The following is a 12,410-nucleotide window of genomic DNA, read 5'->3' on the forward strand; positions in this document are numbered from 1 at the left end:
AGAGGTCGGTCAGTGATTGAACATCAGAGGCGCCCGAAGGGGGAAGGAGGAGACTGCAGGTGTGGGGAGGCAGGGAGTTGGGGTTAAGATTCTTCATGTCCCTTTTCCAAATCTTGGATTTGGTAGGTTAAGCCGGGTTAGGTTTAACTTTTTTGTTGATAAAGAAGTTGATAATGTGGTGGTCTGACCAGTCACAGGGTTGGATCGCCCCAGTTGGGTTGAGTCCTCTTTGGCGATGATGAGTTCGAGTATCGAGCCTTTGTCGTGTGTTGGGCTGTTGCATATTTGGGTGAGGTCGAGCGCATTAAGGAAAGTTTTGAGACTATTCACCACTGCGTCTTTCTGATCGTTCCAGTGGAGATTAAAGTCACCCAGGTAGATTTGAGTGATCTTCCGACCGGCGTTTGATGTGATCGTGTCCATGAGTTGTTGGGTGAAGGTGAGGTTGTCTCCAGGCGGGATGAGATGTAAAGCACATACTGGTTTCCCCTCGCTGGAGATGTCGAGGCTGAAGAGTTCACAGGAAGTGAGGGAGGGGGAGGTGACTTTAGTAACGGAGAGGTTGCTCCTAAAAATGCATGCGATTCCCCCGCCCGTCTTGCCGGTCCTGTCTAGTCTAATGATGTGGTAATTGGGGGGGGACTAGTATGTCCATTATAGGTGTAGAAGCTTCAGTTAGCCACGTTTCAGTCAGAATGGCTAGGTCAAGATCCATTGTTGTGACGAGATCCGCGATGTCGGAGGAGTGTCTCTGGGCCGATCTGCAATTGAGTAGGATGCATTTGAGTCTGGGGGTGAGAAGGGTGGTCGAGCCTTCTAGAGAGAGGGGGACTTTTCTGAGATTGTTGGGGACGGAGCTTCTGTTGCTTAGAGTTGGGGGCCTAAGGGGATTTGTGAGAATTGTGGGTATGGGGAGGTGTGTGATGTTTGTGTGTTTTACAGGACCTGGGCCAAAAGAGCGAAGGAGGGAGCATAAGTCGTGGTCCGACAAGGAGTTGAGGGCGCGACAGGGGAGGTGGGTGTGATTGCGAGCGGGGATAGTGGGCCAAAGCGGGGAGAGTTGGATGCGAGGGTCTGTGGGGAGGGTGGGGGGTTTGTTTGGTAAGGAAGTGGTGGTGGTAGGTCGGGGTTGTCTGGGGTGTGTGTAAAGAAGTTCTTTGATGGTGTGGAGATCTTCTTTGACTTGTAGGAGGGTGGATAAAATCATGTCCAAAGGTGGATTGGGGATGGAGTTGGTGATGAGAGCCGTGGGCGAGTGGTTGAGTAGTGAGCTGGAAAGCGAACTGGGTACGGAGGGGAGGATATGCTAGCGTTAGTGGAGGGCTCTGCGGTAATAGTGAGTGGGATGGCATTCGATGTGTGTGAGAATTTGTGGGTGAGGGGTGTGGGTGAGGTAGGGGGAGGGTGGGAGGCATAGGTGGGGACGTTGGTGGGAGGCGGCGCCGGTGAGTTGAGGGATGAGTGAAGGCTGAAGACAATGGGGGTGGCAGGAAGGTAGTGGGGGCTGAGAATGGGGGGGGAGGGAGGGGGGGGATGTTAAGGTAAGGGAGGTGGTGTGTTCTCTAGGTCTAGTTGGGAGGGTGGGGAAGTTGGGAGTGAGAGTAGGGGGGGAGATAGGGTGGGAGATGGATCTGCCGCGGGGGGGGGGGAGATATGCTCCGGGCGGTGGTGGGTTCAGCGAGACTCGTGTGAGGTGGGGGGAAGGGAGGGTGGGGGTATGGAGGATGTGTGAGGGGGAGTGATCTTCGCGAGTAGATGAGGGGTGAGGAGGGGTTAGGTCGGGTGTGTGACTGACTATAGCGCTGGGGGATGGGAGAGGTGTGTGTCAATCCGCTGTTGAGATGGGTAAGGCAAGTTAGATTGAGGATTGGAGTTGGAGGGTGTTGTGTAGCTTGATGTGTTCGGAGTGGAGTCCGCCGTTAGGCGATGTGTTCTAAGAAGGTAGGGAACAGGTTGTCGAGTCGGTCGAGGTTCCTATCAGTGGCTTGGAATAGTATGGTCCCGTTGTTGTAGATGGTGATAGTGGCTTTGCCTGGGAAAACTTGGGATGGTGTGATAGAAAGTGTTAGGCCATGAGCGGATTTACTGGTGGTGGAGATAGTGAGAATGGAGAGGAGCGCTTTCCTCCACTGTGCTCTACGCAGAGTGTAGAAGATATCATCGGTGCTCGTGGCTCCATTGATCAGTGAAAAGTAGGTGTCCACAAACAGGGTTTCAGGGTGTGCCTTCAGGAAGTTGTGTTTGTAGCGTTTGGCGTTTTTTTTGGAGCTCGGGTGGGTAGTTGATTTTGTATGTGTGTTCGCCCATGCGTTCCATAGTGGAAGAGGCGTAGGTAGAAGAGGGGGGGTGTACGTGGGTGAGTGTGTGAGGTTGCAGGGCTGTAAGCCAAAGTAGTCTTAGGTATGGGCAGTTGGTGAGGATGACTAGTCTAAGATGGCCACCCCAGTGGAGGACTAGTCAAAGATGGCCACCAGAATAGCATAAAGGGAGACAAGAGTAGTAGTCCTTTCTCTGTTGTTGATGTGCCTTAAAAAGATAGTTTCCCTTTCTGCTCTGGGGCAGGTCGAGTTAGTCCATCTTCTGTGTTGTTTGGTGGGGAGGAGAGAGATTAGCTTCCATGCTGCTTGGAGGCGAGGAGAGAGACTTATCTCTGTTTTGGTGACCTGTGACCACGTTGGTATGTAGCCTCATGGTCATCTAGTGGGCAGCGGAGGCGATTTATGGCTCCGGTATATGGCCCCAGCCATTTTAGGTAATGGAGAGTGAGAAGAGTGAAAAGACCGCCATGCCGCGAAGATAATTTGCAAGCAGATACCTTTATAGGATTCAGGGCAGAGAATGCGAAGCCGGCATGTTCGAGATAAAAATTAAAAAAGTATGCGTGCAAATACCTTCAGGACATCATGGTTGTCAGGCTGCACTGAGGCTGTTCAAATCAGACGCAAAAAGCAGATTAGTGCTGAGGCAACCAGATCACGCAGGCAGGGCACACCGGAGGCGCCCTGTAATGCCCGGCTCGCCAGTGTAGAGGCGGGCAGCTGGGGGGCAGTCTCATTTCTCGCTGTTCCTTGGGGGGGGCCTGGGTGGGGGTAACCGACAGAAACGGAAACGTATGCCCCGTGATCCAGGAGAGTCTCCACGGGGGGGGAGGGGGGTTGGAGTCGCCCTCGAAGCCTGCGCTGTGTCGATCCGCGCCTACTCTCCTCTGCTTGGTTCGGCTCCCGCCCGGTCTCTCCAACGATGTTGTCCGGGGGGGGCCGAACCCACCTCGGCAGCAGGACGCCAGTGCTCCCCCTTGGCTCACCAACGACAGGTCTCACACGCTGCGTCCAGTCCAGGTCCGCGGGCAGGACGGGGGCGAACAGGCGATGAGTGCAGGCGGGCAGGACCCCTCCGTAGTCCCCCGCCGCGTCCAAACCGGGGTCCGTGGGCCGGACGGGGGCGATCAAGGCGGTGGTGAATGAAGGCGGATAGGACCCTCCGCAGCGGGCGCCAGTCTTCAGTCCAGAGCCTCTCGACGTCGGCCCCTCAGGTGGCCGCAGCAAGGATCGGGTCCACACGCAGGGAGTCCGGCGCTAGTGACGGCGACCCAGGGCGGGTCAGACACCCTCGGTGCACCGCAACCGCCCCGGTCGCAGGCCACCATAACGTGCACCAGCCATCCACAGCGGGCTCCGGCAACAAGCATCCGTGCCGTGCTCAGCAACTGGTCAGGGACATCCCAGGGTCCCGTTCCTCTGCCACCAACAAACAGTGACGCCCTGCCACTGCCCCCCGACCATACCACACCTGTCGGGGGGAGACTCCAGCAGCTCCTGCCAGTCTGGAAATCCATCACCACAGACAGGTGGGTCAGGAAACTTATCCAGTTCGGTTATTGTCTGGAGTTAACATCCACTCAGCGCTGACCCTGTGCCCCATGGGAACAGTCCAGTCCGAACTACAAAAGCCATGTCCTTCCCAGAACGGAAACAAGCATCCGAGGACCGGCCCGGTTTCGAGGCAACACCTCATCAGCCCGGCTAGCTTGATTCCAGTGGTGTGGAGTGCCTGGGTCTCACGTCTGAGCATCCCCAATACACAGAATGTGGATCAATGTAGTTCGGACTGGACTGTTCCCATGGGGCACAGGGTCAGCGCTGATTTGCATATCGCCATTGTCTAACCCATAGTGGTGTGGAGTGGAAAAACGATGGATTTGGGCCCAGATCTTTGGACTGGGGTGAATGTGTGACATTGATCCACATTCTGTCCATCATTGTTGTGTTTAGAGTGCTTGGCACGTCAGTGGAATCAGGCTCACGGACAGTTAATAAACCTAGTGTTGGTGACCGGTCGGGCATACAACTCTCTGCATTGGTGGAATCCACACAACCTTTGCAAGGACTGACCGTTCCAGGAGCCTGGGCCACAAATTATCCTGACGACGGACGCATCTCTCCAGGGTTGGGGAGCTCATGTACTCCACTACACGGTGCAGGGACTATGGACAACGCAGCAAAAGAAGATGCACATCAACTACCTAGAACTGATGGCAATCTTCATGGCGATGAAGGCATTCAAAGTACATCTGTGCAACAAAGTCGTGTTGATCCGGACGGACAACATGACGGCCATGTACTACATTCAGAAGCAGGGAGGTACACACTCTCCACAGTTGTCTCATCTGGCTCAGAGCATGTGGAAGTGGGCCATTCAGAGGAACATCTTCCTCATGGCGGAACACCTCCCGGGCAAGGACAATCAGATGGCGGATCTGCTCAGCAGGTACAGCCACCAAATGCACGAGTGGGAGATCCATCCATCAGTACTCCACCCGTACTTCCAGCAGTGGGGTCATCCAGAGATAGACCTGTTTGCCACAAGGGAAAACGCAAAATGCCAACACTTTGCCGCCAGGTTCCCTCACCCACAGTCGCAGGGCAATGCGATATGGATGAACTGGTCAGGCTGATTTGCGTACGCTTTTCCCCCAGCACCTCTCATACCGCTGGTGGCACGAAAGCTAAAGCAACACTCGATGACACTCATCCTGGTTGCTCCAACGTGGGCACGCCAACCATGGTACACCACGTTCCTAGAACTCTCCGTGGTACCGCATCAAAGGCTGCACCTCACGCCCAGACTTTTGACGCAGAGCCATGGCGACATTCAGCACCCAGACCCGCAACAGCTCAACCTGGCGATCTGGCTCCTGAAGTCTTAGAATTTGGCTACCTTAACTTGCCTCCCGACTGCATGGATATCATACGGGAGGCAAGAAAGCCCACCACCAGAGCTTGCTATGCAGCAAAATGGAAGCGGTTTGTCATTTACTGTACAGAACACAAAATCAACCCGCTAGATGCATCCACTCACAACATCATCTGTTATTTGTTACATCTTTACAAACGCAAGCTGGCATATGCTTCCATTCGGATACATTTATCCGCCATAGCAGCTTATCTCCAAAACAGGCAGCATCTCTCCGGATTCAGAGTGCCTGCCATTAAAGCCTTCCTAGAAGGACTGAAACGGGTCATCCCTCCCAGGACCCCGCCAGCTCCTGTATGGAACCTTAATGTGGTCCTCACCAGGCTGATGGGCCCACCTTTTGAGCCTCTGCATTCATGCGAGGTTCAGTTTTTAACATGGAAAGTGGCTTTTCTAATAGCCATTATGTCTCTGCGACGTGTTAGTGAGCTCCAGGCGCTCACTGTACAAGAGCCATTCATACAAATTCACTCGAACAGGGTGGTGCTGCGCACTAACGCTAAATTTCCTCCTAAGGTGGTTTCACAGTTCCATGTCAATCAGACCATTGAACTGCCCGTGTTCTTTCAAAACCCAGAGACAGTAGCCGAAAGAATGCTCCACACTCTTGACGTCAAACGAGCTTTGATGTACTACATCGATAGGACCAAGGATTTTAGGAAGACACAACAACTCTTTGTTGCCTTTTCGGCCCAGCACAAAGGCAACCCCATTCCCAAAGCAGGTATAGCCAGGTGGATCGTTAAGTGTATTCAAATTTGCTATCACAAGGCTAAGCGCACTTTAACGGTCCCCCCCCCCCCCAGAGCCCACTCCACCCGCAAGTTGGGGGCCGCCATGGCTTTCCTTGGTAATATCCCTTTGGAAGACATTTGTAGAGCAGGCACATGGTCTACACCACACACATTTACTAAACACTACTGTGTAGATGTGCACTCCAAGCAGCTGTAGGACACTTTTTCAAACGTCTGCAGCTGGCACAGGCGGCCGCCGTTAATGGAGGGACTGCTATATATTCTATGCTATAGATATGAATTCAGCAGCCCACATGCCTCGAACGGAATATGCTACTTACCAGTATGCATCTGTTCTTGGCATGTAGGGCTGCTGACATTCATATCGCCCGCCCTCCTCCCCGGCGCCTGTAGCGGCTGCAGAATTCAAACTTACTCTTAGCATGGTCATCGCTCACACTGTTACACTCCATCTTCGCCACAATGGCTAAAAGCAATCTGGGGATGGAGTTGATGCCCATGCGCACTGTAGTCCAGGGGAGGAGCCACCTATCTCGTGATACTTCGAAGACTCTTCCAGGACAACAATGTGCAATCATCCGGACCCAACACTAGGCGGCGATCTATGCTATAGATATGAATGTCAGCAGCCCTACATGCCAAGAACAGATGCATACTGGTAAGTAGCATATTCATTACACATGTCTGATCTAAACTCCGCTGGTGTTCCTAAGCTTCTCACCACCAACTGGTGTGTCGATTCTGGAGGGATCAGATATTTGTACAGATGTGGGGGAATTGTGATAGATTAGAGCTGCAGTAGTAAGTGGACATTCTCTTCGGACCAACATCGTCCAACTTTGAAGTTTTAAAGCTGCAACTTGGCAACCTCTGTGTTTATCCCTCTTTGTTATTGCCTTTAACAAAAAGTGTGTGTGGAGCTAACCTTTCTCGCCACCTCCCAACCAAACAAACCTAAAAAAATAAAATGTTAACTTTTTCAGTTCTGGTGGTTTTTCTCCAAAACAAAGATGGTCAATTGAGGGCCCTGTAGGCAGAATCCAAATTCAAGGCATAATATTTCAGCAATATTTATTATGCTACCATTTGTATGCCAAAGAGTAAATAGAATTGCTTAAGTACTTACACATCCCTTCGACCTGTTGATTTTGCAGTCATTAAGGTGTATGTATAATAGCTGCAGCTGCGTTGGTGAGATGTGATCCAATATGTAAAGCATTTATTTAGCTTGTGATCAGGGCACGCTTTTGCATCATATTTGATTGTGTTGAACTCTCTTGCTCTAGCTTTACGAGAAAAGAGAACCACTGTTGTTGCACAACTGAAGCAACTTCAGTCTGAAACGGAGCCTATAGTGAAGATGTTTGAAGATCCAGAAACAACAAGGCAAATGCAGTCTACCAGGTAATAAACCCATGCATTCTATTTTATGCTATCCATAGTTCACTCAAACTTTCATTGGGCAGTGCCTATGGAAGGTCCGTTTTCAAGCAACTTCATGTCTCTGCCGCCAAGGCAGACTTTAAAAAAATCTTTTCGCCAGATTTTAAATTATGTAGGCATTTTTTGGGTACTAGATAGAGCATTGATACTTTGTTAGTCTGAGAATTCAAACCCCTTTGAAAAACATTTGTAATACATTATTGCTATTCCATCAGCTCAGTTAAAGTGCTGCAATTTAGATTGGTGTTGAGTAGGAGGACTCCTTTATTGGTCTGCACGCATTTCTTAAGTGCATGACTTACTGGCATGTATTCAATCGTAAGCAAAGGGAAATATCAGCCATCATGTGTAGTATTCAATGCAGCACTTCATATTAAAAAGTAGCATCCCTCAACTTGATATCTAAAATCCTTTAGTAGAGTACTGAAAAGCTGAGGCCATACAAGGTGAGTTTCTGCAAGTTTTTTTCGTCTTTAAAGAAAGCTCGAAAGAAGTGGACAGCAACTGTTTGCCACTTAATCAAAGCAACAATACAATAAGTTTAATAAGTTTAACAGAAATGCCCACTAGAAAAATAAAAAAAATTGAAAAAGCATGTTAGACAACCAACAGAAACGGCCATTTTTAAAAATATGCAACAATACTCCTATAAATCATTATTGCGATAATGACGTGCATTCCATATTGTGACCATCAATAAAAAATGGTAACCATCCATATTGCATCCACCATTTGTTAAAAAACATCATGCAAGCATCTCCTGTCCCAGAGCGACCAACTCATTCATCTCAGCTTGCTCATTCTCAAACAAGCTCAAAATACTACTCCACGCCAATACTTAAATAAATACTTGAATTTCACCCACTAAGGCCAGTGGATCTTATGCAGGGAAACTCTGTAAAATGCTGTCTGAACACCACTTATTCTTCTGGAGTAATACCTCTTCCTTTCTAACCGTTTGGCTTCCACCACAGAAGAGGCACTGAATCTGCATCAACAGCCATCTTCTCTAAATCCTCTCGAGGTGTTACCAGCATTTGACATCATGTAATAGGAGCTATTGCATCTCAGGCTGAATAACTTTGGTCTCCAAAGCACTACTTTTAACTGGGTTTAACCCTACCTTGCAGAAAGTCCAAGTTATCATCCCAGGATTCTGAGAACCACAATCTACTAACAAGATTGGCATTTTCCTAGGCACAATGATCTCACTATGATTTTTCAAAGTTTACTTGTCCCCACGCCTTCAAATCGTTACCACCTTACAGCTTATTTGCAACAGCTAATATGGTAATAAAATATCCTTCCTAATGGGGTTTGACAAATATATTGTCCTAAATATTGTTTACAAAAATATTGCTCCATGTGAGCACAAATTCTATTGTTGTACCTCTGTGACTTTTGAGCTCTTGAACCATTTAATGTGCTAACTACAACGGATATAAAATGCAGCATCTAAAGAAGTTTTAAGCTTGAGCAGGCGTGACCACATCACCACTGCCCTCGAAGTATTGGTTTCCTTTGGCTAGAATAATCTTGTAAACTCTATGCATCATCCATTGGGTGATGAAGAGAAAATGATTTGCCCTCTGATTCAAAATGGTGCTGCTGATCATCCTTAAAGAAAAATATCAAGTAACTATTTTCTTATAAAGGTTCCCTAAAATGTGACTGTTGTCTGAACCATGATGCAAACGGAACTAAACTTGGAATAACTACAGGTCTGAATACGCAATCTGTAATATCACTGACACACTTTCTGCAAATACCATGCGGCAATATGACTTCACTCGGCATTCTCCAAACTTCTGACACCTCTCCAAACATCCAGATGATTGAACACACTGCAGCCAACACCCATACATTCCGAAAGGTGCTCAGGAGTTCGAGGCAAATCTAAGCGCTCCACATGGTCGTTAAGGGTACTTACTATATTTTAAAATTCAGGTTTGAAACAGTGTATTTTGTTACTCAACCTCCCCGAAAAGTGCTTGGTCCTTGCTAGAGGTAATAAAGCGCTGTAGCACTACCAATCTAATACACCTTCAGACTTATCACACATTTGCACATTTGCAACTGGTAGTTGGTCGTGTAGCAGAATAATTCAGTTTGTGGGATGCTGAATCGAGAATTAGTAAACTATTGTTCAAGTTTTGGCCTCAAGGACAGCAATATCGTTACCAGGCCATCTTCCCCCTACTACACCATCACATTTTTTTTACAAAACTGAGATTATTGCCGTTGTAACGGAACAATCTGTGTGAAGTTAAATTTGATGTTTAGATTTCACTTAATATTTAGATTATTTTGGTGTTTTTTTAATGTCTGTATTGCATGCCTGAAGAAGAGGGTTCTGATGCCATGTACTTGAAACTGGGCAAAATCATTATCTTTTTTTTTTATTTCAAATTGCATGTTTATGTACCGTAAGTACATCAGATTACAAATGTACGTACGTGGAGAAGCGTGGCTCAATGGTTGGAGCGGCAGACCCTGATGCAGAGGTCTGGACCGGGACCAGGGTTCAATTCCTGCCTCGGCGGCTCTTGGACTCCATTTCCCCGGACCTGATAATTCTCGCCTCTGTGCCTAGTCTAATCATGGGTCCAACTCTGTGACTCTGGGCAATAGCTTGCTTAATCTCCACAACGCTAAGGATGGCTGGCTTCACCTTGGGGGTGCCCAGGAGTGGACATTTCACAGGAAAGCCAGGATGGGTTACAGAGCGGTATGAATACAGCGCTACGAGACCTCTGGGTAGAAGTGCGCTATATAAATACAAACACATTTACATTTACAGTCCATTTACATGGTCTGATCACTTTCTCCCCGTCATTTTGTGGTTTCTGTAATCTGCTTTCCCTAGGACCCCACATTTTCTACTTTCTACGTGCAGCGCATTATGTTTTAGATGATCCTAATACAAAAAAAGTGTTCAGAGTAAAAGGCTCTGATACTTCTTGGAGCCAATTCCATGTTGCATATCAAATGCCTAAAGAAATTAAAACGTGATTAAATCGAACAAACATACAACGACCCTCCTATACTTTAAAAACTAATTCAATCCAATGATTTAGTTAAGTGCATATTCTGTAGTTTAGATTATACTGAAAGCAAGCTTATTGGGATTTTCAATGATTGAGCTAATTATTTACTTAATTGATTGTAGAATTTAAACTACTTTTTATTTGCAGGGATGGAAGGATGCTCTTTGAATACCTGGCTGATAAGCATGGTGTAAGTAGTTTCACTCACTCTATTTCATTTAGTTTCCAAGTAGTGAATGTATATAGCTCAAGGAAAGTAATTACCCCTAGCAACTCTTCTTACTATGATAGTCTTAAAATATGCACATTCAATTTGACCGTTTTGTTAAAGTTCTTAAATTAGTGAATCTCTAAAGCATTGTGTTCCACTTTGTTTATTTAGTTATCTATCACCCTTTGACAGAAATTCAAGAAATTATGTCTAATACGTGATATGAAAAATTGTGTGGCAGTAATTAAAATCTTCCACTTTAAAGTTTAGGCAAGAATACCTCGACACTCTGTACAGATATGCCAAGTTCCAGTATGAATGTGGCAACTATTCAGGGGCTGCCGAATACCTCTACTTTTTTAGAGTACTGGTAAGTAATCTTTCTTTTATAGTAGAAACTTTGCATTTCTGACTACTTCAAGTGTTTACCACCACAATTAATTAAACATTGCTTCTATTAAGTTGTTTCCCTGATTCGGGTGCCTCTTTCCTCCAGCATGAAATGGAGACAAATCTGTAGATCACACTTAAATATTTGAGAGATGATGCTACGACTTGAACGCTGGCTTTTCAGGCTTTCCAAAATGATGTGACAGCAAATTTAGACCGCTGTAAATTTAGTCTAGCAATGAATTTTGTGCAGCGCAGTGTCTTACTTAAATGTGCATTATTTTGAACTTGAGCTTTGCTTCCACTCTGATATATTTTTGTTGAATAGTTTACCAGTACTAGGAGAGTTATTTTAATGTTTTTGTCGATTCCTCCACAAGAGGGTGTTTTTTTTTCTTTCAGTTTAATGTTCTCTAGCATTGGGTTTCTATATGTTCACATACTTTTTCCCCATTAATTCAAACTGGCATATTTAAACTTATTTTAGTGTAGCTTGTTTGAACTTTTCTTTTCTTTTTAGCCTACTCAAGCATTGAGTCTAAATTTCAGTTGGCAATGACTGTGGACCAAAATATGATAGGTCTCCCACATCCATTTTAAGTTCTGATACGTTAAGCCCATATGAGTCGTCCCATGGGAAGAACCGATGGTTTTAGTTAAACAAATTTTCACACAACCTTCAAAAACGTTTTTTGTTTATCCATTTATATTACTTATTCTTCTGCTGTCTCTCCAGCAACTCAGTTTTTCATAACATTGGGTAAAATCCGTAAACACTTTTATTGCCTCTTACTGACTCTCCTTGGTTATCCAAATCTGCCCTTGATAGTGAAGTCTGATAGAACTGATATGTTGTTGCTGACCTGGAATCTAGAGATCTGATTTTTAATCTCTGCTTCAGGATATGATTGGGAGTAGTGGTGTTCTAGTCAAATCACAGGATCTACAAAATCATGTTGTGTGTGATTTGTGTATTGCAAAAACAAATGTAAATACATTTATGTACATGCTCTTGTGTCCTCTCATAATTCAGTATTGGCGCACAGTGGTCTGCTGCTCCACAGCTATGTTTGTGCTTAGAGATTCCAATTTATCATGCAAAGAGAATACTTCCTTACCTCCAGTACTATAGCTCAATATTAGAGTACAAGAAATGTTTCTGCTGTGACCCCAACTGTTCTATTTTAGCTACTGTGATCTATGCTTGATTTTTAAAAAAAATTTTTCCAGCATCATAAAGAACTGAGCTGGCTTGCTGTGTGGTTTGTGTTGACCCTGAATGACACCTTCAGGAAGATGAGTGCTGAAAAG

At 46.4% G+C, this 12,410-nt stretch overlaps 1 protein-coding gene across 1 annotated transcript in view; it reads left to right on the plus strand.

Moving 5' to 3' along the window:
• EIF3E (eukaryotic translation initiation factor 3 subunit E) overlaps window positions 1–12,410 on the plus strand; it is a 284,737-nt gene that overhangs the window by 62,366 nt on the left and 209,961 nt on the right. Inside the window, exons 3-5 of the mRNA XM_078686880.1 lie at window positions 7,295–7,412; window positions 10,646–10,688; window positions 10,975–11,079. Of these exons, the coding sequence (XP_078543006.1) occupies window positions 7,295–7,412; window positions 10,646–10,688; window positions 10,975–11,079 (266 nt within the window). The remainder of the gene's footprint in view (window positions 1–7,294; window positions 7,413–10,645; window positions 10,689–10,974; window positions 11,080–12,410) is intronic.

This window comes from Lissotriton helveticus, chromosome 4_1, assembly GCF_964261635.1.
Source record: "Lissotriton helveticus chromosome 4_1, aLisHel1.1, whole genome shotgun sequence".
Taxonomy (NCBI): domain Eukaryota; kingdom Metazoa; phylum Chordata; class Amphibia; order Caudata; family Salamandridae; genus Lissotriton; species Lissotriton helveticus.